The 24,584-nt window shown below is 47.3% G+C and overlaps 1 protein-coding gene and 1 non-coding gene across 3 annotated transcripts; one reads left to right on the plus strand and one right to left on the minus strand.

Moving 5' to 3' along the window:
- Positions 1-10,764: 10,764 nt before the first annotated feature.
- On the minus strand, positions 10,765-15,940 carry GRINA (glutamate ionotropic receptor NMDA type subunit associated protein 1). 2 transcript variants are annotated; one of them, XM_020995278.2, is made up of 8 exons: positions 14,208-14,312; positions 14,051-14,109; positions 13,158-13,515; positions 12,953-13,065; positions 12,564-12,764; positions 11,926-12,054; positions 11,701-11,844; positions 10,765-11,590 (listed from the first exon to the last, which is right to left on the minus strand). In XM_020995278.2, the coding sequence occupies exons 3-8, from the start codon at positions 13,489-13,491 to the stop codon at positions 11,441-11,443; spliced, it is 1,071 nt and encodes a 356-aa protein (XP_020850937.1). In that variant the 5' UTR covers positions 13,492-13,515; positions 14,051-14,109; positions 14,208-14,312; the 3' UTR covers positions 10,765-11,440. The 2 variants fall into 2 exon arrangements, with proteins under 2 accessions (XP_020850937.1, XP_020850936.1); XM_020995277.2 differs by lacking the exons at positions 14,051-14,109; positions 14,208-14,312 and adding an exon at positions 15,630-15,940.
- A 2,020-nt stretch (positions 15,941-17,960) lies between these two features.
- Positions 17,961-18,067, plus strand: LOC144457241 (U6 spliceosomal RNA). Its single transcript, XR_013486568.1, has one exon. It is a non-coding gene; the product is annotated as a U6 spliceosomal RNA (small nuclear RNA).
- Positions 18,068-24,584: the final 6,517 nt, after the last annotated feature.

Here is a 24,584-nt window from a genome sequence, read left to right on the forward strand (position 1 = left end):
GATTACAGAGAATTTAGAAACAAGTGAGAGCAGAGGAAGTGAGGACACCTAGTATAGTCAGCTTTCTCAAGGAGTTTAGTTAAGACGGAGAAGAGAGATATAGAACAGAACTTAGTTGAGATGGTAGAATTAAGCAGGAGCTTTTTAAGGTTGGGAGAGATATGAGTAGGTAGAGGCATCAGGGAAAAAGCCAGAAGATAAGAGTACTGGGGGCTTGGCTTGAGATGGTCAGGGCTCCATGTATCACTCGTCCTCTCCTGTCTGTGTCTTTGTTTGACACCCACGCGTCTGTTCCCCACCCCCACCCTCTTGCTATGTTCTTCCTCTAGTTCTCACCAGTGCCCCATGTGGCTGGCCTATGTGTTCCTCCTCCAGTTCTCACTTCTGTCTCTGGTACCCATGTGTCCTTGAACCATGTGCTGGCTCCCTCCCTCCATGGGGGGAGGGACGACCCCTTCCTACCTCTCTCTGTTTCTCCCTTCCCTACATCCACAGGCAAACTCACATTACATAAAAATCGATTTAAATAGAGGTTTGCTGAATGGTCCAGTTCCAAAAAGTAAGAACAGTCATATATAAAACAGGGATGTGCTGGTAAATGTTTAACAACTGGCTTTTCAAAAAAATTTTTATATATATACATATATGTGTGTATGTGAGTATGTGTGTGTATGTGTGTGTGTGTGTGTGTGTGTACGAATGGCACAACACACTTGCAAGTTTAATCTGCATTATTAGTATTTTTCTCCATCATTTTCTTAAGTCTAGACAATCAGCAAAGCAATATAAATCCAGCCTGATTTGCAATGTTTGCTGATTTCTGAAGCACAAATACTCACACCAAAAATTGAACAATCAGCGGGGCGCAACCCTAATATACATATCTTGTACAAATCTAAGTGGGTTGGTGGATTATCTGTGCCAACATCATAATGGTCTTTTTAAAAACCTCCCATTTCTCTTCCTCTTTGGAATTTCATCCCTGTGAGGATCCATCTCTCCTGGGCTGGCTTTCTCTGTAGAATTTTTGTCCATGGGATCCTACCACTTTTTCTTTGAATCCTTTGAAATCTGCTTCCACTAACTAAATCTAGAATACGTGCCAGACTGCGCGCTTTCTTTTCAGTATTGGAGGGAGTAACAAGGGATGCAGTATCTTGGGCGAGAAGTGGGGAACGGGAGCTAGATTTCTTTTCTTTTTCTGTGAAATTAAGAAATCCAGGACAAAAATGGATGTGTTAACAAAGAGTGAAGGTTCCAAAAAACAAAACAAAACAAAACAAAAAAACAATAGTAGACTGTGAGACTAGAGGAAGATATGGACTATGAAAAGTGGGGATGTGGCTGAGTGGGGGCAAGGTAGAATGGGGAGAGGATTTTGGCCTCAGTAGGTATTGACTCCAGGGGGGATAAGGGGAGCAAGAGCTGGTCATTTGACTTCCATAGCATAGGTGAAAGGAAGAGGGATAAATAAAGAATGACCAGTTGATAGGGGCTTCCAAACTCTATGGCAGTGGTCTTCAGGTGACTCAGGGCCCCAGAGTGCCCTGTAGGTGTGTGATACCCAATCAGAGAGTGGATTGAATGGGTGGAATTCCACCTTCTTTGTGATAATCAGTCGTGGAGCTTGTCTTCAACATAACCTCATCTACCCTGATGCTACAACCCTCCCCAACTCCATCCCACCCTAAGCCACACAGGCCCTTCAGGACAGTTGTAACCTAGTTGCCTCATGGCTGGGACAGATGTCCCTCCAAGGATAAGATTTGTGCTCTAAGACTAACTGCTCAGTTTTTGTTTTGGGATAGGAGCAGCAAGTGAGGATGGGCTGACAGACTGAAGACCCCCTAGTCCTACTGCCACCCCTCCTCCAAACTTCCATATTACTGTTGAGGCATCACCATCCTTCCAGTGACCTAGGTTCTGACCATGGTAAGATCCTTGACTCCTTACTGACACTCATCCCACATCCAATCAGTTGCCAAATCTTGTCATTTCTACCTCAATTTCTCTCTTATCTGTCCCATTCTTGCACACAGTCACCATCTTAGGCAACAGCCTCCTCATTGATCTCCTTGCCTCAACTTTTTCCCCTCTCCAATCCATCCTCCATGCAGTTGCCAAAGTGACTTTCTTTTTCTTTTTAGGCAATTGGGGTTAAGTGACTTGCCCAGGGTCACACAGCTAGTAAGTGTCAAGTGTTTGGTCTGAGGTCAGATTTGAACTCTGGTCCTTCTGACTTCAGATCCAGTGCTCTATCCACCATGCCACCTAGCTGCCCCTCAAGGTGACAGTCGTAAAGTGTGTCTGACAATATCACTTCTCTATTCAGTAAACCTCAGTGGCTCCCTAATAACTCTAGGAGCAAATACTATTTCATCTTTATCTCGTCCTTTCTTAATTTCTTTTTTTAAATTTTATAATATATATAAATGTTAGTACAATATAGATAATACATACAATTTACAAATAAGTAAATATGCACATATTTGAGTTGTATGCTCCAAAAGTTCCTACTGAAAGGGTTGTGTGATCAAAAATCTAGGATTTTGTGATGATTGCAAATGAATTAAGAGCCCCCTACTTCTTTTGGCTCTCAGAGTCCTGGAATGTCTTATTGTTCTGAAACCCAGGCGGCAGAAGAATAACAAAGTGATTAGTCCTAGAGGATGGCTTGAATTCAAGCTCTTCATCCCAAGATTTTGGAGAATGAGACCCATCCAGAATTGTCTGCTCTCTCCATCGAGCAAAGACTCAACTTCCAATCTTGTGTCCAGAAGTAAATATCTCCCCCACCCCGAGCTGGTGTGGTGCACTATCTCTTGGGATCTGTGATGGTTTAGAATTCTCTCCAGAGCCAGTCTTCTACTGCCTCTAGTGCCTTGAGGATGAGGTCTTCAAAGGTTGGATCCGTAGGACCTTAACTAAAGATATCTAGGCATGGAGCAGGCCCCAGCTTCTGGTCTCTGATGGTTCTGTCACTTGGGGGTCCTTGTCTGGCACCCAAACACACCCAGAGGCTCTGAGCCCCTAGAAGTCAGACATACCTGATGGTCTGTGTGTCTCTGGAGCTCTGAAGTACCAGCAGAGATCGGAAGCTTCCAGGGGCCCATGGCAGAGGCAAGGAGATCATTGAACGCTGCGAACAAGACCTTGATGTATTGTTTTGTTGATTGTTTGGACTTAATAAAGTGACGTAGAAAACATGAATAATGCAGATTAAACTTCAAAGTGGACCACGCATATACTTTTTCAGAGTGCCACTAATTCAACATTTGCCAGCACATTATTGTTATTGTCATTTCCGTCATGTCTGACTCTCTGTGACTTCATTTTGAGGTTTTCTTGGCAAAGATACTGGAGTAATTTGCTATCTCCTTCTCCAGTTCATCTCACAGATGAGGAACTGAGGCACAGGGTGAAGTGACTTGCCCAGGGTCACACAGCTAGTAGGTGTCTGAGGCCAGATTTGAACTCATGAAGATGAGTTTTCTTGATTCCAAGCCCAGAGCTCTGTCTATTGTGCTACCTAGCTGCCTCCATTTACCAGCATACCACTTCCCATTAGGTCCACCACTGCTAGTACATATACCTTGGGGAATTTATTTTGGCATCTGTGTGGAGGAAGGATTGAAGAGGAGACAGACTGGAAGCAAGTGGGACAAATAAAAGGCTGCTATAACAATCTGAAGGAGGTGATGAGGGGAGTGGACAGTCGGTGGAGAGAAGGGATCAGATACAAGAGATAAACTTAATATGACTTGGGCAATTGATTGGATTTGGGAGGTGAGGGAGAGAAAAGAGTTAAAAATTACTGTTAGGGGGAGGGAATCTGGAGAACTGGCAGGTCAGTGGTGCCGTTGACAGAAATAGGGAGGACTGGAAGAGGGGTGAGTTTAGGTGGGAGGATAATCTCAGTGAAGTAGCAGCCTAAGCCACCTGCTGAAAGTATGGCAACAAGGGTGTTGTTGGAGCTTGAGCAGATGGAGAAAAGTTTGGAAGGCAGCAACAGGATAGGTTTTTCACACAGTCATGGAGGGCTGATACTCATACTTAACTCATGGTCAAATGGCTTTGTTGGTTCATCTATTTGGATGCTCCCTCTAATATAGAGATCCTAGCCTGTCTACATCTACTGATCCTGTGCTACTCTGACCCATGTCCTCCCGTAAGCTCAGCATACAGAGCCACCTAACGTGCAGGGGGCCTCCCTGATTTTCTCCTGACATCTCAAGGACACCAATGGAGCACTTAGGCTGCACACTTATCATCCTCCACTCTTGCCACACACCCAGTCCATTTTCTTTTTTCCCTGATCACATCCTTCACTCTGGTACCTCTTTGAAGTTTCTTATTTAATACATGTTGCAGCCTGCTCACACATGGGATGCCTTTTGAGCCATTTTAGTGATCCTCAACTTAAGTTATCCAGTGATTGTACTATTCCATGACTTGCAGCCAGATGCCATCACCAGAAGAATATCGATATTAAAAATCTGGGCCCCCTTTTTTTTATCCAGGAAGGGCCTTGAGGGTATGATAAAAAACAAATTTCTCAAAGGCAATCCTGCCTGTTTTACTACTCTGTTCAATTCTAAGCCCAGCTCCGTTTTCAGTGCACCATCCGAGTTATATATGCTGACGGAACAGCTCTGTGCATCCGGACAACAGATGTTCTTCATTCACTTGTTTTTTTCTTCTGTGGATGGCTAGATCAAATTCTTTTGAATGGCTAGAGATCTAATCCAGGAGGCTCTGCAATGTCCTATGGCTTGCTGCAACTAATGTGCTATAATACACAAACAGGAGCATCTACAAGACTTTGCTATCCATGGGGAATTCCTCTTCAATCTGGGACTCTATCTTGAGTTGTCTCCAAAACAGTAGTGAATACCTTTGGAGAATAGAGAGGTCTCCTTGTTTGGATTTGCCTGATATTTATGGTCAGAGGGTCATGCAAGTTTATCTCTGTATATCTTTCAAGGAATCTTGAAGAATTTATATATATATGGCTAGGAGATGCTTCATTAGAAGAGAGGCTTTTTGCTCTACTGGAAGAAAACAGTTTGCTCTATTGGATTGATTGAATGCTTTTTTGATAATTAACAACCAATAAGCATAATTTTACTTGCAAGAGCCTGCTAGGTGGTGCGGCAGATAGGGGAGTGCGGGCAAGGGAGTCAAGATCTGAGTTAAAATGTAGCCTCAGTCAAGGGTTGAGATGGGGGTCACCAGTGCCAACAGCTCCAGAGAAGTCAATGAAGATGAAGATTGTGAAAAGGTGATTCAACTGATCTGTCAGAAAATCACTGGTAATCCCGAAGGAAGCAGTTCTGCTTTGGTAAAGTGATGGGATTAGAAGCCTGATGCTAAAAACTGAGAAGTGAGTGAGTGGTGACAAGTGGAGGTACTGACAGTTGGAGTCTGGCTGCAAAAAGAAGGGAAGATTTAGGATAATGGCTTGAGGGCATAGCAAGATCAAGTGAAGGTCTTTTGAGGCAGTAGGACAGCAGGGAAGGAGTCAGCCAAAAGGGAAAAATTGAGTGTGAGAGAATGAAAAATGGAGCAGGCTCTCAGAAAAGGTGAGAAGGGAAAGGACCAAGAGAGGTTGGTTTTAACAAAGGAAGACCACCCCTTCCTCAGAGACTAGGGCAAAGGAGAAAGAAAGGTAAAGATGTAGATGAGTTTTGAGGGGTGGAGTAGGGGAGAGAGTTCAAGGTGAATGGTCTCAATTTTCTCAGTGAAGACTGAGGTAAGTTGTGCTGAGAGGGAGAAGGCAAGGAGTGATTGACGTAGAGGTGCTAGGGACCGCAAAGAAGGTGTGGAGATCACAACTGATTCAATCTGGGAAGAACAAAAGGATTACTCTGAAGCATTAAGGGTCCAGTTGAGGTTCAACAACATGAATCTATAGTAAGCCCAGATGCATGACTTCCCCAGCAGTGTTCAATGGCTCTGGAGTGGAAACAGAGATGGAAGATGGAAGGGTCACCCAAGGTTGAGGATTGGCAGGGAAGCAAGAGGGGCAAAGGATGCAAAGGTGGTGAACAATGACTGGTTCAACAGAACCAAGATTGTGAAGAGAGGGAAGTGAGACCAGAGTAGAAGGGATGGGTTGGGAAAGCAGAGAGTGGGGAATGGAATGAATGGAAGTCACAGTAAATATAAAGAATGGGGAGAGATGAAAGGACAGGAAATTATGATCAGAAATGGGAATTTCAGAGTTCAAGAACATGGAGGTAGCATTCTTGGGTGGTGGTGACATTTCAAGCAGGACCTCTTCTGTGAGTGGCTGAGGTGAAATGAAATGCAGGTCATAGGTGCTGAGGAGGATGATGAACTGGGAGGCAGGCCGATCTGAGGAGATAGCAACAGGTATCCCCTAGGAAGGGGGCAGGGGAGTTGTATAGAGAAAGACTGTAAGCAAGGCACCAAACTCCTCAAGCATTCCCCTAGGCTCACAACCTGAGTCCTTTTCAAGTCCTCCCTTTCCCTCAACCTTCATATTTAATCAGATGTTGAGTCACGTTGATGCCACCTCCACGTATGTTATGTATGTCATTTCTCCCCTCATGCTGTTCTAGCCCAGATTCTCTCACTTGGACTATTACACTAACTTAATTGGTCTGCCTCCCTTCTCCTCTCCCCCTTCCCCACTCCCTGCAATACCGCCTCTAAACAGTTACCAAAATAATCTCATGAAAAGCACAGGACCACATCCCTTCTCTGCTCAGGTATCTTCGTTGGCTCCCCATTTTCTCTAGGATGTCATACCTTGGTCAACCTTGACTAGCTGCAGACTACCCTTCAAATAGCAAGTCCATTGACAAGCACCTATTATGTGCCAAGCACTGTCCTAGACACAGTACACAAAAAACCATACATACACAAGAATACATCTATATATTTTACTTCTATATACATATATACATATATGTGTACATGGATACATGTGTATACACACACATATACAAACTCTATATCACTCCTTGCCCTCTCCCTTTCAGCAGAACTTACTTCAGACTTTACTGGGAAAATGGAAGCCATTCACACCTATATAAATACACACATGTATACACACATGTGTATATATGCTATATGTAGATATATGTGAATAACCTCATATACACACTCATTTTGTATATGTGTAGACATATACACACAGGCAGATACATGCATGTATACATGTGTTTTGTAGCTATACATATATAGTGTGTATATGTTCGTAATGTATATGTATATATGGGTGTGTGTACACATACATACACATATGGGCTATGTCTTAAAGAAAAAGGACTCTGTGAGGCAGAGGTAAGGAAGGACTGCATTCCAGGCATGTGGGTTAGCCAATGCAAAGGTATGAAGACCAGAGAGTATTATGTGTGATGAAGGATCACAGAGTTCAAGGGGAGGACTTTCCAGGGAAGCTGGAAAGGTAGGTTGGGGCTAGGTTGCACAAGGCTTTAGAAGCTAAATGAAGTAGTTTCCATTTGACCCTAGAGGCAGCCATTGAAGTTAAGTGAGTGATTAAGGGAGTCAATCACATGGTCAGAGCTAGACTTAAGGAAGTTTACTTTGGCAGCAGTATGCAGGATGGACTGGAGGCAGGAACACTAGGTAGGAGGCTTGTTGCCATGATCCACACGAGAAGAGATGGAGGTCTGACCTAAGGTGGTAGCTGTGTGAATGGGGAGAAGGGGCTGGATGGAAGCGATATCGTCGAGGTAGAAACAGTAAGAATTGGCAACTGATGGGATAAGAGGGGTGAGGGAGAATGAGGAGTTGAAGAGATTCCTGAGGTCATAAAGGCTCACCCCAGAGACTAGAAGGATGGTGATGTCTGGACAGAAATAGGGAATTTTGGAAAATGGGAAAGTTTGGTAGGGAAAGATAAATTCAGTTTGGGGCATGTTGAGTTTGTGACCCAATTTAAAATGTCCAATAGACTATTGGTGAGGCAGGGCTGAAGCTCAGGAGAGAGACTGGATATGTGAAACTGGGGTCATCTTCTTAGAGATAAGTGTTGAAACCAATGGGAGCTAATGAAGTTACCAAGAAAGTGCAGTGCCAGTCAACAAGCATTTCTTAAGTGTTTACTACACACCAGGTACCATGCTAAGCACTGGAAAGAGAAAAGGCCTAAAACAGAACCTTGGGGAATGTTCACAGTTATGGGGCATGATATGCAGCAAAGGAGACTGAGGGATGGTCAGAGAGAACCAGGAGAGACCACAGACAGCATCTAGGGTGATCAAAGTGTGAAATGCAATCAGTACATATGTCCAAAAGGTTGAGGCCTGAGAGACAATCAGAATTGGCCATCACTGGTAACTTGGGGAAAAACGAGTTTTTAGTTCAGGGATGAGCTCGGAAGGCAGTCTGCAAAGGGCTGAGGAGTCAGTGGGAGGAAAGGAAGTGGAAGAAGCAAGTATAGACATCTTTTTCAAGGAGTTTGGCTGGGAAAGAGATGAGATACAGCATGACTGTCTGAAGGAACAGTCGAGGTTTTTTAAGGATACAGGAGACTTGGGCTCGTTGGAAGGTGCCAGTTAAAAGTTTAGAGGGGTGAGGATGATTGAAGATGCTGGAGGAGAAAACAGGAGGGTTGGCTGGGCCGAGGACTACCACTGTCTCTGACAGACTGGTTGAGAAAGTGGAATTCGCATCAAGGGGTTTTCAGATGAAGAGAGTGGGAGAAGAGGGAGCTCCCATCAAGTGGCCCTCGTTTTCTCAGTAACAGGTGAGAAGGGAAGGAGGAGGAAGTGTGGGAAACTTAAGGAGGAAAGAAGTTTGCGATCACTTCTGTGGGGAGTGAGACCAGATCAGTCAAGGAGGAATAAAAGGACTGCTTGGCTGAAGGGATGGCCCAGATGAAGTGGAAGCCCATGAATTGGTAATGGACCTGGTCAGCACAGTCGTGAGGCTTCCTCCAGCTGTGCTGGACAGCTACTGAGGAGGAGCAGAGGAAGAAGATGATGGGAATAATTCGGGGTTGAGGTTTGGTAAGAAATGCAGTGATGGGTCAAGGGGACCACAGATTGCAGAGCAGGGGACAGCCTAGGGCTAACAACTGTCGGGCTGAGGTTAGAGAGGAAGGTCAGAGTGGGGGTCAAGGTGTGAGAAAGCATGACTTTTCCAGACTGAGCTTACATTAAGCCACCCTGGGTTCCAGCCCCACTGAGCTACTTGCTGCTGTCCAAACTTAGAATTCCATCTCCTACAGGCATACCTCTGCACTGGCTCCCACTGGTCTTCACTTCTACCTCTCTGAATCCCTCACTTCCATCCCACTAGCAAATAAGTGTGGCAAAGGAGTCGGAAAGACCCGAGTTTAAAGCCAGCCCTGGACACTTACCTGGCTTGTGATCCTGGAAAAGTCACTTAACCTCTGACTGCCTCAGTTTCCTCAACGACAAAATAGGGCTAACAATATCACCTCTCTCCCAAGGTTGTGAGGATCAAGTTAGATATTTGTAAAATGCTTAGCATGGAGCCTGGCACATAGCAGGCACTTAATAAACACTTATTTCCTTCCTTCTCTCCTCCCAAGCTCCTCAGGGGCCACGTCCTGAACCTTTCTTGATCTCTTCACTTGCTAGTATTCTCTGGCCTCAAATTTCCTTGCATTTGCCTATTAATAGGTTATTTCCCATTAAAATGTAAGCCCATTGAGGGCAGGGATCAGGTTTTGTTTTGTTTTTCATTTTTCCTTTGTATCCTCAATACCTTATATGGCATGTGCTTAATAAAGCACGGGCTGGTTGAGCTGAATTGAAAGAGGAGAGTCAAGTGACCTGGATGCCAGTAGATCACAGCAACAAAGACCCAGAGCAGAAAGAATTGGGTGAAAGCTCAGAGGGAGAGAGGTTGCTGAGTGATGAAGCAGCAGAGGGAGGATCTGGAAGTGGCAATGAGGAATGTGGAGCAGGCTAGCAGCTCCTCCTCCTCCTCCTCCTCCTCCTGTGCCAGTGTGTCCTGGGCACAAGCAGAGTGCTGTCCAGTATTGGAGAGAGTGGCTGGGAATTAATTATCTTCTGGAAAGATCCTCATTTTCCATGATCACTAGAGAATGAAAAATCTTTTCTCTCCTCTGGGCTTTAGTTTCCTCATCCACAGTATGGGGTTGCTTCTACAATCTGAACCACTGGACTGTTGCAAAGAAAACATACAACCTTAAAATGCTATGGAAATATTATCTGACCTCTAGCCTGACTCGATTAAGTTCCTATTCAGGGCAGGGACTAGCTCATGTCTATCTGTGCCCTCACAACCCCAGAAATCGCTGAGCATGGGCCCTTTCATGGTGGATCCTCAGTAACCATGTATCGATCGTGTGAGGAGCACAGACTCCCCTCTACCCCAGCCAAAGGCTTAAGGACAGGGACTGCCTCCTTCAAGGTGAGGCTCCTCTCTGTGCCCCGTTAGGACCTGAAGGCCTTACATGATTGGGCACCAGGCTCCCCTACTAGAATCCTTCAAGTGTGCCTTTAACACAGCCCCGCCCCCCAAATTGTGTGAACTGCAAAACTTCCAACCTGCGCCCACCACTCAATGCCACTGGGAGTCATCCTCCCAGCTCTGGCCACCCTCGCCCTGGATTTTGCCAATACCAGGCTTTTCCAGGGACCTCTGGACCACGTGGGGAGGAGGGAACAGTACCGTGGCATGACCACCACTCCCCGTCACAGACTATGCTGCTTTGAACCAATCAAAGGACTCCCCGTGCCCTGTCATGGCACAGGCCAGAAGAGGAAGGAGAGAGGATCACATTTATTAGAGCTTTATTGAGAGTAGCTGGAGGGTTGAAATACATCCAGTCCCCCCTCCCCTCGATGCTCTGTCCAGGGGGGGCATTCCCCTCCCCCAAAGGAGGGTAGGGGGACAAAGGGAGGAGGAAGGGGGCTGCTCTGGGCCAGGCTGCAGGGGTGAATCGGTGGGAGTGCTGAGGGAAGACGTGCACCCTCAGACCTTGGGCTCATTCCTCTTCCCTGAAGCCTGAAGTCTGCCCCCACCTTAGGGAACAGGCAGGGTCAGAGGGCAGGGCTCATGCAGCATGGTAAAAGGAGAAGGGGCCTGGCTCAGTCAGTCCCTTTCCCTCAAACTCTGGAGTTGGGTGAGGCCGTGCTGGGGACACGGACAGGGCCACCACAGTCTTGGCTATGGTTTGAACATAAATATATGCACAATTATATACAGGGGGAGGGGGCTCCCTGAGCCTCAGCCTCAGCCCTAGGGAAGGAGAAGGGGAAGAGCACAGACTGCCTTGCCCCTCGCCCATGAGGCAGCAGCACCCAGACTTGAGGAGACAGAGAAGAGAGAAGGGAAGAGAGGTTAGAGAGGGAAAGGAGAAGGGAGGAGTGGAGAGAGTTAGGAGAGAAGAGGGAAAGCGAAAACAGAGACGGAAGGAAGGGGTCGGTGGCCAGGCAGGGCCCAGCCAGGGCTACTCCTTAGCCCGGCCGATGATGGCAAGGATGTAGAGGAAGATGTTGATTATGTCTGTGTAGAGGTTCAGGGCAGCAAACACATATTCCTCGGGGCTCAGAGACAGCTGCTTGTTCCCCAGAAGCAGCTGGGTGTCCACTGCCAGGAACTGGGAATGGGGACAAAAGAGAGAAACCCTGAGATCTCAGAAGGGAAAGCCCAGGCACCCAGGGGCCTGACGCACAGCTCCCTCCCCTAGGCACTCTCCCTGTTACTCACACAGGTAAAGAGCAGAGCTCCCAGCGAGGCATAGACTATCTCCATGATCCGGTTGCGGATGAAGATGCAGAGGAGGGCAAAGATTAACAGTACCACTGTGCTCACCAGGAGGATCCCCATACAGGAGGTGAAGTCATACCGGGTCTTGGGGGTGGAAAAAAGGAGTGTGAGTGCCAGAACCCCAAAGGGAAGGATAGGATGTACGAGGGGCCCTATCTACCTCACCTGCAGGGAGAAGATGACCACAGTGAAGCAGACCACGGTGGTAATGCCCACGGCCATGATGACAGCATCCGTATCATAGAAACTCGCAATCATGCCCACCATGTATGACAAGCTCAGGGTCAGGATGGACTGTTGGGGAGGGAGAAGGCAGAGAAGAAAATGGCATTTGGTAAACCCCCAGCCCCAGAAGCAGGCCCTGGATCAGGTGGTCTTTTTTAACAGGACCAGGAGGACAGTGATGGTAACCCTGATTACTAACTATCACCAGGAAGGTCTTGCCTTGAGGATGATTAGGGTCTAAGGGCAGGAGTTCAATGGCTGGAGTCCACAGGTGGGTTTCATGGGGTCTATGAACTTAGATGGGGGGAAAATTACACCTTTATTTTTACTAACCGCTACCTGAAATTTAGCATTTCCTTCCGTTATAAACTTAAAAAAAAAAAGATCATTTCTGAGGAGGGGTCCATAGGTTTCACCAGGCTGCCAAAGGAGCCCAAAAAATTAGGAACCCCTGATCTAGGTTTGAGAAAAGTCTGGGAGTGGAATCTCTGGACCCCCTGAGGGTCTTTAAGTTTGGCACGTCAGAGTGTGGTGGTCTCATCACTGGGCATCTACAGTTCTAGGGTCTAGGGGTTTACCAGGGCAATGAGGTTCCAAGGGTGCTTTCGTCTAAAATCCCCACAGCAGCTAAGGACAATGAGAGAGACAAAGAAGAAGGCATAGGAGACATAGTAGGTCCAGACATGGGTCCGGACAAAGATCTTCACATCTTCCACAAAGGTGAATGCAGCCACAGAGGAAAGGGTCACAGTCAGCTGCAGGGTTAGGACCAGGAACACCTAGATGGGGGAGAGAGGATTAGTGGTATAGTCCCTGGGCTGGGGAGACCACCCCAGCTGGAGGCAGGGAGCTACCCTGAGGCTCACTACACAATATTCCTCCCTTAGATTTATGTACCTTCCCAGCTAGCTCTTTCCTCCTTTCCATTTCCCCCCATGGATGAGAATTTCTCTTTCATCTTCCTCACCTTTCGAATAAATGCCCTACGGATGCTCTGGTCACTCCAGTCCGTGGTTGGGAAGTCCTGGTTGTCGTAATAGGATGGGGGCCCTTCCCCATGGTAGTTTCCATGCATTGGTGCTAGGTGGCGGAGAATGAAAAGAAGGGAAGGTCACATCTAAGGCCCCTATTTCTATACCCGCACCTCAATGTCTCTACTTCCCATTACTCACAGTTGGGGTCCTGAAAGTCCTGTGGCTGTCCATAAGGATTGGTGGGAAAAGGTCTGTGTGGGTAGGGTTCCTGGGGGTAGCCCCCTGCTGGGTAAGGTTCCTGGGGATAGCCCCCTGCTGGGTAAGGGCCCTGAGGATAGGGCCCCTGAGGGTAGGGCCCCTGAGGATACCCTGGTTGGCCATAACCAGCCTGAAAGGGGGGCTGTGGGTGGGGGGCCACAGGGTAGGGTGGTTGACCATAGGGGGGCATTGGAGGCTGAGACCCCCCAGGGTATCCAGGGTTGGCAGAGGTATTAACATCCCCAGTCACCAAGAAACTCTTCTCATGGGACATGGTGGCAGGTTTGACGATTACCACCTGAGAGAGAAGAGAGAGAGAAAAAAGAGAGAATAAACTTAACAAACCAAAAGCACAGATTCCCAAACCCAGACCTCTCTGTGCGAGAAGGGTTACAATCAGCTCTAGGGCCCGAGTCCCCAAACCCAGCCATTTGGAGAAAAGAAAACTGGAAGAGAAAGAAGATCCTGGCTTCTCTCAGGAAACAGCTCTCCAAATCCAAATCAGGAGAGGTCGGAGGTATTCAGGGCCTTTTAAAAGAGGCCCTGTGGGCTAGAGTCCCTAGAGGAAACATACTAGAGAATGAACAACCACCCCCTTCGCCCCCATCCTTAATGACAGAAAGAACTCTGGTCCTGCACCTTCCCAGAACAAAAGGGAAGAGGTGACTGGGAAAAGAGTGACACACGGGTTCTCTGAGGCACACGCTAGCGCCCCCTCCCATCCGGTATTTACAAGGTGAAATCAGGTGCAATGAAGTTCCATGACAGCCTCTGGGCAGGAAGGAAAAGGCCCAGCCTGAGAGTGAGGGGCCAGGGATCCAGTCCCTACTAACCAGCTGTGGGGATAAACTGGAACAAGATAGTTCACCTCGCAAGGCCGAATCTTCCTCCTCTGTAAAATGGGGGAAGGAGGGAGGACATTGATTTACTAGATGACCTCCCCTTTCAGTCAAGTCACTAAGGGGTGAAAGAGGAAGGGGTTGGCACTACCTTGGCCTAGGTGACGGTTCTGCCCAGGGTCCAGTCTTACAGATGTTAATGCCTTGGATCTCTTTTGGCGTTTAGATGCCAGAGGGAAATGGTTGGCAGAGAAGGCAGGCCCTGAGGCCCAGGCCCTATGGACAGCCAGTCTACCCTCACCCCTTCTTTCCTTCCCTTAAGCAGCTTTGGGAAGGCGGGGCTAATGGGGCTATTTCCAGCCTCAGAAATCCTCACAGCATCTGTAAGGGACTGGGTTGCAGAAGGGGCAAAGGTCTATCTTCCTGATTTCTGACCTTTTCCAACAAGAGTATTCTAACTTAAATTGCCCCTGAAAGCACCCTCCTCCCTGGGGAAGAGACAGAGGGAAGGGAGAAAAATAAGCAGGGAGAATAGAGATGAGGAGGAACCTCAGGCAGGGTAGTGCAGAACGGGTTAGGAGGATGGGGCCAAAGGCCCGTAGGAAGCCAACCCTTGCCGCAGAGGCTACCCGCCCCCCTCCATCTGCTTCTGGAAGCTGAGGCTGCACCCTCCCACCCCAACAGCACTCTGGTTCAAACCCCAGGGTTTTGAGACTGGTGAGAGGCAGGGAATCCGAAGGGTCTTTGAGGCTCAAACCTGCAGTCTGGGGATGGGAGATATAGCAGAAGGGAGAAGCCCTGAAGGAGGGAGGGGAGGAAAGTGGGGAAGGAGATGTGGGGAGAGCGTAGAAGGCCAGACAGCATAAGGGGAGAGAAAGGTGGATGAGTATGAGGTAGCCGGAGGAAGGGGAAGAGGGGAGATGAACAGAAGGAATAAAGGAAGGAAAAGGGGGTTAGAGAAGAGGGTAAGGAAGCAGGTTAGAAATATGGGGAAGGGGATAGAAAGAGGAGGAGGGATAGAGAGAAGAGATAGGAGGCAGAGGAGGGGGAGACTGGGGAAGGATGAGGAAGGGTAGAAGAGGACAGAGACAAGACAGGGAAGGGGAGGAGGGGAGACAGGGGAAGAAGGGATGATCAAGTAGCAGGGGAGAAGGGAGAGAGGAGGGGAGACAGGAGGGGGAGATGGAGAGAGACAGATGGGAGGAGGAAAGAGGAGCGGAGGGGGGCAAAAAGGGGAGAGAAGAGGGTGGATAGGAGGGGGAGACGGGGAGAGACAGACGGGAGGGGGAGGGGCACGGAGAGAGGAGATAGAAGGGGGACATGGGGAGAGACAGACTAGAGGAGGAAAGGGGACTTTCAGGGGGAGGGCGGCAAAGAGGGGAGAGAAGAGGGTGGATAGGAGGGGGAGCGGAGAGAGGACTGTCAGGGGGAGGGGGGCAGAGAGGGGAGGGAGAAAAAAGGCCGGTGGGAGGGCGACGGGGAGAGGCAGACGAGGGGGGGGAGGCGCGGGGGGGCCTCGAGGCCGCGTGGGGCCTGCGCGGCCGGGGGTCGCTGTGGCCCGGCTCGCACTCACCCGCAGCCCGCGGTCAGGGTCGCGGTCAGGGTCACGGTCAGGGCGGCGGCGGCCGTCGCTCTGCGCTCCTGCGCCCGTCTGCCTGCCTGGCTCTCGGGCCCGGCTGCACCCCGGGCTCGGGGCTACGCTGCCGCCGCTGCTGCTGCTGCCGCCGAGAAGCGGGTGGGCGGGCCAGGGGGCGGGAGCAGGCCGGGCCGGGCCGGGCCGGGCCGGGCCGGGGGTGGGGCCGGAGCCCCGAGCTCCGAGAAGGGGCAGTGGAAGCTCAGCTGCCGGCGGCTGGGCAAGCGCTGGGGAGGGAGCGGGGCTCGGGCTGTCTCCAGAAGGTGGGGGTGGGGCGGGCACTTCCGGGGCTGTGTGACGTCACCGGACCGGGAGGGGCCCCGCCTCCCACCCCCCGGGGGCGGCCTCTCGCCTGCCAGGGCTTGGGTACCCTCTCTGTGCCCTTGCTGCTCTCGTCATCTCCCTCCATCGCCCCATCCCAGCTCTAGGCCCGTTCCTTCTCCCCACCCCATCATTCATTCCCCCGTGGTCCTCATCACCCTTCCCCCCATCCTTGCCCCTTTCCTCTGTTCCCTTCTTCATCCACTTCACCTCCTGTTAAGAGTGGAAAACGTATTGGGTTTGAAGCCCAGAGACCTGGGTTTGAATCCTGACTTCTTAGCTATGTGACCTTGGGCACATACTGTTAGATGACCTAGATGACCTCTGAGCCCCTCCTCCCCTCTACATCTCTAGTCCCTAGTTGTCCTTCTGTCCCTGCTTCAGTCCCCCTTGCCCCTTCTCCTCCATCTTCAGCTCCCCTTTCTGTCTTCACTTCCTCTTCCCTAGTGCCCTCCCTTCTTTGTTCTCATCTTTTCTATGCCACCATTCCCCTCTCCTATATCTCCCCCTGCTAGCCCCCTTGCCCCTTCCCCTCAGTTCCTGTACTACTCTTCTTTCTTCCCCTTGCCACTTTGAACTTATCCCTTCCCATCTCACCCCCTTCTGCCCTGCTTCCTCCCTTTCACAAGGTAATCATAGGGAAACCTTTGAAGCATTATATAAGCATTATATAAACTTGAATTGTCTGTTTGTCACTCTCCTCTATGCCCATTGAACCCTCAGACCTGATCCCTAATTTCTGGTTCATATCCTCTCTCTGCTGGGCTTGCCTCCTATCTCCTATCACAGCACCCCAGCCCCAGCCTCACCCAGAGGGTAGAGGGTGTAACCATAACCCTTAGTAAATATGGGCCGGGGAGCCCAGTCTACTGCCTGTTCTTAATATAGCCATCCCAGACCCAGAGGTCCCCACTTTTCTTCAAGAGGCTCTGCCTTGTTAGTCCATGGGTCTGTAGCCAGGGTACTCCTACCACTCTCTTTGTGCTCAGATTGTGATCTACATGTTCCTCTCTGTTTGGGAATTTTCAGAAATCTTTTATGGCCTTTCTAGTCTGTCCTCAGGACTCCTTCTCCCATGTAAACCTCCTCTGGTCATTCTGTCTTCTGTCTGTTCAGCTGCAGGCTTCAGACTAAATTGGGGGCTGGATTTAAGACCCTTCACCAAGGTCTGTAGCCACTCATTTCTGTTCCCGCTCCTTGCCCGGCACACAGCTGCAGGCCTGTGATGACTCTTTGCTCTGGTCTGCCGCCTTTAGACACAGGTCCCCTCCTTGGTCCACGCTGAATCCGCACTCAGTTTCTGGGCATGGGGCAACAACTACCAGTTGGCCCCTGTCCTGGCTCCCTCTCCAGTGTTAGCCTGACCTGTGTTGGATCTAGGATGTCATCTAGGCTGGTCATCCTTTCTAAGAGTGAGGAGAGGTTTATGCAAAAGCCCAAACTTAAACCCCATTAATAAAGGAAATGCAAATTAAAATAACTCCCAGGTTCCACTTCACAATCATCAGATTGACAAAGATGACAAAAGGGGAAAATGACAATTACTAGAGAGGGTATGGGAGGACTGCTTTATTAATGCGCTATTGGTTGGACTATAAATTGGTCCAGAGTAATTTGTAAATATAAACTATGCAACCATATACCCCAAAAGTAACTTTTTTTTTAAAGGCAATCAGGGTTAAATGACTTGTCCAAGGTCACACAGCTAGTAAGTGTCAAGCGTCTGGTCTGAAGCTGGATTTGAACTCAGGTCCTTCTGACTCCAAGACCCAGAGCGCTATCCACTGCACTACCTAGCTGCCCCAAAAGTAACTTATTTTTGCATAGTCTTTGACCTATTAGATTGTTGAATTCCTGGAGGGCAGGGACTGTCTTTTGCCTTTCTTTGTATCCTTATCTCCTTAGCACCGTGCCTAGTACTTAACTGGGTGCTTAGTAAATGTTTATTGAGTACTCTCCTGGGCAGTATATATACCAAAATTGGAATGATGCAGAGAAGATTAGCATGGCCCCTGTGCAAGGTTGACCTGAAAATTTGTGGCGTTGAATATTTTCTTTTTTAAAATGTTTATTGACTAACCCAACAGTACTGCTACTACTATTCTACTACTACTACATTCCAAAAAGACCAATGACAGAAGGAAAGACAAAAATCTTTATAGCAGAATAATCTGAGGTAGCAAAGCACTGGAAACAAAGAGGGATGCCCGTCAGTGGAATGCATGAACAAATCAGGGTAGATAGATGTAATAGAAAGATGTTATGTGGTAAGAAATAAAGGGAAGGATTTAGAGAAACCTGAAAAGACTTACATGAACTGATGCAGAGTGAAGTGAGCAGAAGTAGAACAACTTATACAGTGACTACCATATTGTAAAGGGCTACAGCTTTGAGAGACTTAAGAAGTCTGATCAATGCGACGGTGAGTCCAGAAGGCTGATAATGAAACCTGCTTCCTAGATAACTCTAAGTTGCAAAGCAATCACAGATCTACTTTGGTAGAGTTTCTCATTGGGAATTCCCTACAGTAGTGACATCACAGGTGCTACCCCATCTCCCCAACAAAAGCTATCTTCACTTGTTGCCTCACCTTCCTTTCACTTCTGAACCCCTTGCAATTTGGTTTCCGACCTCATTATCCAAATAAAACCCTCTTCAAGGTTATTAATGACCTCTTAATTGCTAAAGCGATGGACTTTTAGTAGCCTTCCTTCTTCTAACTGGAGGCAACCAGGTGTTGCGCTAAATAGAGTGCTGGGCCTGTAGTCAGGAAGACCTGACTTCAAATCCAGCCTCAGACACTCACTAGCTGTGGGACCCTGGGAAAATCACTTACCTGCTCTCTGCCTCAGTTTCTTCATATGTAAAATGTGGATGATAATAGCACCTACCTCCCAGGGTTATTGTGAGGATGAAATGAAATAATGTTTGTATTTTTAAAAAAGCATTTAGCTCAGCTGCTGGCATGTGGTAGATGCTTTCTTCCTTCCTTCTCCCTCTGCAGGATTTGGTACTATTGACCATCTCCTCCTGGATACTTTCTCCTCCCTGAATTTTTATAACTCTACTCGATCCTTCTCCTACCTGTCTGACTGTTGCTTTTCAATCTTTTTGCTAGATCGCAATATCTGCACTGCCACTTAACTAGGAGTGTACCAAGGGTTTGAGCCCTTATCTCTTCTCTCTTTATCTTAGTGATATCTTAGATCTTCGTGATCTCCTCACTTCCCATAGGTTCCATTGTTATCTCTATGCAGGTGACTCCCCAGATCTCCTGCTTCCAGCCTGGCCCTCACAACCATCATCGAGGGGAGCAACACATGTGGAAAGGGAGCCCACTAACACTAACTTCTCCCCAAGTCTCACTGGCAGAGCATACAAATCACCTTTGGCTGCCAAAAAGGTCAAATCACTTTGACCACCACCTCCTTTCAGACACAGGTAGAAACAGGCCAGTACCCTGAGCGCCCAAACCCCAAGAACAGCAGCAATTCCCCCTCACCAGCCTTTCTTTCAGCCTGGCTCCCAAAATCCTAGTCCAGGGAAGCAACCCTTTTGAAGATGGGAATCTGATAACTTCCTCTCCAGGTGCTGAACAAAGCCCCTTTCCTCCCAGCAACCACAGCTCCTGATGGCTCAAAAAAGGAAGTTCTTACTACCAGAGTCCTTGGCTCTATCAAATGATTCGACATCAGAAAAACAATGTGGTCTTATTGATGGAAATAATATTAAAGATGATGCATTACCATCAGCTTGGCCACTACACCCTAAAGACCAGGGGCCTCTTTATCTCTCTTGTAGCTAAAACCTTCTATATGTGTTATCTCTCCCCACATTAGAATGTGCACCCCTCAAGAGCAGGGGCTGTCTTGCTTTTCTTTTATATCCTTAGCACAGTGCTTTGCATTCAGTAAGCAATTAATTTTTCATTCATTCATGGACAAATCCAACCTTAGTCTCTCTCTTCAGTTCTCAGCACCTGTCACCAACTGTTTATTGGACATCTCATCTCTAATAGTCCATATCTTCATAGATGCAGGTACCTCAAGCTGAATGTGTCCAAACCTCATTATCTTCCCCCACTTCTTCAACTTTCTTTTTCTTTTTCTGTTGTTGGGGGTACCATCATCCTTCCAGTTCCTCAGGTGCACAGCCTTGGAGCCATCCTTGACGTTTCCTTTGAGCTCACCACCCACAGCCAATCAATTATTAATATCTTATTTATTCTACCTCCTCAGTATCTGTCACAGCTGTTCCCTTCTCACCACTCACTAGGCCACCATGCTAGTTTAGTTCTTCCTTCTCACCTGAACAGTTTCCTAATTATGTTCCTAGCTTCTGAGCCATCTTTGATATGGGTATGAGCTCAGTGGGGTCAGGAACTGTGTCATTTTCCACCTCTGCTTCCCTGAATATGGGACAGGGGACGTTAACTGATGAATTAAAAATGCCCTTTTGTCAGAGGGAGCACTGAGTTGAGCCTTGGAGGGAATTAGGGGTTCCAAGAGGTGGAGATGAGAAGGAAAAACATTCCAGGTGTAACTGGTGCTCATGTCATGCACTCTTACCCCCTCTCATACGATTGTCTTTGTGTTTGTTCATAGTATTGTTTATCCCAGAACCAGGATGATTTCATTTTGAGGAGCAGAGAGAAAACTAGAATAGTATCTCTAATGCTTACTGTGCCCTCCAACACTAAAAATATGCCCTAAATGCCTGCTTTCAATGGCCAGGAAGCTGCATAATGAGGAGGGGAACAAAACCTGGATGTTGGCACCTAGCATTGGCTTTCTCCCCTTTTTATCTCTTGCTCTTTAGAGAGTCTTTCTGCCTGCGGTGCTGTATGTGGTGCACAAGCAACTTTGCGCTTTTACCAATACTGCGGGCCCAGCTGCAGCCACAGAAACTGCAGAAGTGACAAAGAATGATCCTAAGACTCCAGCAGCTTGGCTAGTGAGAAAGTGGAGAAACTTTTTCTCTTCCCTGTTATCCAAGTCCCAGGCAGAATCACAGATGTGGAAGCCCTCACATGACTGGGGCGGGGGTGGGCAGCGGCTAAGTGCTTAAGGCCTGGCTCTTGGTGATCGGCAGTTGGTGGGATGGCTAGCCCCTTCTTCCTGGGCTTGTTTCCCTGGACAATGGCTGTGCTGGCACCTGGATCAGTTAGTGGTAGAGGGCCCCATGTGGGAATATTTAATCTTTTCTTTCACTTTTTCCATATCCAATTAATTATGTGGCAACAGTAGAGAGATTTTGTTCCATGATTGCGGGGGGTTGTTTGGACTGAGAGAATAACTTGCAGACCCAGGGTTGGAGTAAAGCCGTGTATTTTTCCTGTTTTAATAATTTGGAGTCTAAATCCAGGACCTGACCATTGAACCTGGCACAAGAACACGAGAGACCATACAGCTATTTCTTCTGATGGCTTGAGTATAGTGTCATCTAATGGACAATTTAGATATTGCACACCCTTGCCGGCATGTAGCAACGAAAAGGCTTCTATTGAGTGCTTTACTATGTGTAAAGCATTTTAATAAGCAATGGGGCTCCAAATAGAAAAGCAAGACAGTCCCTGCTTTCAAAGAACTGAGTTTCTAATGAGAGGATCAACATATATTGAAGGCCTTAACTGTAAGCTGAATAGAAAGATTCCATGCTCCTTACGGTACAGTGGCAAAACAAATGTTTTTTCTTTAATATTTAACTAATATTATATTAATATAATATATTAATATTATATCACAATATAATTAATATTAATAATTAGCATTTCTTCTTTAATATTATTTCCACAGTTAAAACTATATTCATTTCTGATTTTGAACCATTTAACAAGATTGTGGTGGTAATTTTCTTTCCCAGATTTTCAGAACCTGCAGAGGTAGTTGCCAGGTTACATCTCCAAAAGATTTATTCCCATCCTCCTCAACCCAATCTCGCCTATCCCCCTAACCCCCTACTCTAAAGCCACCCAACCCTTCCACTGTGCCCTCTGGAATGCCTACTACATAGGTAATACATTAGATTTCATCTTAGATCTTTTCCGTTCTCATTCCATTTATGTTATCGTTCTCGCTGAGACTCGGCGTTCACCTGATGACAGAGCCTCCCTGGCAACCTTGTTCAGCACTGGCTGCACTCCTGACTCACTGATCATGGTGGGGGAGTTGGATTGCTTCTTGCTGCTCATTGCCACTTCCAGGCACTCCCTCTACCCCCCCATCACTGAGGTTCATTCAATACAATATTTATCACTCAATCAAGATTCTGGTAGCTGTTGTCTTCCCACCTCTAGGACACTCCCCTTTCCTCCCTCAATCCATTCAGTGCCGGGCTCACAGTCTTTCCTCTCCACCTCTATCCCTCCTACAGGGAACTTCAACATACATAGTGATATTCCCTCAAACTCCCTAACCTTCCAATTCTGCAACTTACTCATTTCCCATGACCTATTCCTCCACCCCACCTCAGCTACACAAAGAAATGGTCATATCCTTGCTCTTGTCACAAATACACCAATTCCACGTTCATAAACTCTGAAAATCCTTTATCTCATCGCAATCTGTTGTCATTCTGCCTCACCTTCTGCCTTGAAACTGTTCTTCCTCATTATGACCTCCAATCATGGCACTTCATATTTCTTTCCCATCTGTACTGGCTACACTCTCTTCCCTTCCCCATCTTGACCCTTTGGTCAACTCAGTTGAACCCTCAGTTCAATTCTTCTCTTAAGTCCCTTTCCCCTTCATGCTGTCAAAGATCTTGTCCTTCCAAATCCCAGCCTTGGATTGATCCCACCATCAACTGCCTAGGCTCCTACTCACTTGCTACTGAATGAAGTTGGAGAAATATCATAAAACTGTCCAAACTGGGTCCACTACAGGTTTATGTTACATAAGCTTAACTGGGACATCATTGCAGCAAGACAATCCTTTTACACCTCCCTGATCTCCCTAACCTATTCACTGCAGTGGCTTTTCCAAAGCTGTTCATCTCTCCTCAAACCTCCCATAGCTCTCCCTCTAACCAACCTCAGACTGAGAACCTTGCCTCATATTCCACTGGAAAAAAAAATTGAGGCCATTTGTAAAGAGCTCCCTCTTCTCCCCTTTCCTCATCCTGCCTTCCTCGGATGCCTTCCACCACTATCTCCTTCATCCCTCCCTGCCTTACATGAAGAAGTGGTCCTTCTCTTTGTCAAGTGAAACCCCTCTAAATTCACAAGGGATTCCATTCTCTCTTCCTCCATCATCCCTGCTCTCTCATTAATCTTTAATAGCTCTCTGCCTACTGACTACATTCCCATTGCCTATAAACATGCTCATGTCAACCCTCAAAAAACTAACTTGATTCGTCTATCCCTGCTATCATTCTATATTTCTCCTACCTAACCTTCTTGAGCACGCCAATTGAAATAGATTCATTCACTTCCTTTTCTCTCACTCTCTTCTTGATTCCTGGAATTTTGTCTTCCAGCATTATTATTCAACTGAAACTGCTCTCTCCAACATTACTAGTGATCTCTCAATTGCCAGGCTTTTTCTCAGTCCTCATTCTTTTTGACCTCTGTTCATTATCCTCTTCTCCTTAGTACTTTCTTCTCTCTAGGTTTTCATGACACCTGGTTTTCATCCTACCTATCTGACCACTTATTCTATTTCTCCTTTGTCGGATCTTCATCCATGTCACATTTGCTAATCATGGGTGTTCTCCAAGGCTCTTTCCTGGTCCCTCTTCTCTTCTCCCTGTATATTATTTTACTTGGTGATTTTATCAACTCCCATGATTTTAACTATCATCTCCATTCAGAAGACTCTCAGATCTGCTTCTCCAGCCCGAACCTCACTCCCACCCTAATCTCTCTCAAGGCCTCCAGGCTCACATCTCCATCTGTATATTAGACATCTTGAATTGGATGTCCCTTGGACATTTGAAACTCAATATGTTCACAAATGAACTAGTATTCTTTTTTCCAAAACCTTCCTCTCATCCTAACTCCCCTATTATTGTTGAGAAAACCATCATCTTCCCAGTCACTCAGCTTTGAAACCTAGAGGTAGCTAGGTGGTACAGTGAACAGAGTACTGGACCTGGAGTTAGGAAGACTTGAGTTCAAATCCAGCTTCAGATACTTAATGGCTGTGTGACCTTGGGCAAATCATTTATATTTTGCCTCAGCTTCCTCATTTGTAAAATAGGGTTAATAATAGTACCTACCCCTCAGGGTTGTCTTGAAGATCAAATGAAGTAACATTTTGAAAACATTTTGCAAACTTTAAAGTGCTACATGAAAGTTAATCATCATCATCATCATCATCATCATCTAGGTGTCATACTCTTCTCTTTGTGCTCTCTTGCTCTCCTATCAAATTCTGCCATTCCTACATTCATAACATCTCTTGTATAAGTCCCCTTCTCTCTTCTGGTACTGTCAACACCCTGGTGCAGGGTGCAATCACCTCACTCCTGAACCCATGGGAGCTAATGAGATCACCAAGAAAGAGAGGGCACAGGACAAAGCCTAGGGTAGACACACATACATAGAAGATGGGACATGGATGATAGTCCTAGAAA

The sequence above is a fragment of the Phascolarctos cinereus genome, unplaced genomic scaffold, assembly GCF_003287225.1.
Source record: "Phascolarctos cinereus isolate Bilbo 61053 unplaced genomic scaffold, phaCin_HiC Scaffold_4;HRSCAF=312, whole genome shotgun sequence".
In the NCBI taxonomy this organism is placed as follows: domain Eukaryota; kingdom Metazoa; phylum Chordata; class Mammalia; order Diprotodontia; family Phascolarctidae; genus Phascolarctos; species Phascolarctos cinereus.

Bases quoted from the DNA above. Each gene is read 5' to 3' on its own strand.
- GRINA (XM_020995277.2), bottom strand. From the start codon at position 13,491: ATGTCCCATGAGAAGAGTTTCTTGGTGACTGGGGATGTTAATACCTCT. The intron at 11,845-11,925 runs GTGAGGTAGATA...TCCACCCCCAAG, and splicing joins TGGTCATCTTCTCCCTGCAG to ACCCGGTATGACTTCACCTC. The intron at 11,591-11,700 runs GTGAGTAACAGG...CCCCATTCCCAG, and splicing joins GAGCTCTGCTCTTTACCTGT to TTCCTGGCAGTGGACACCCA.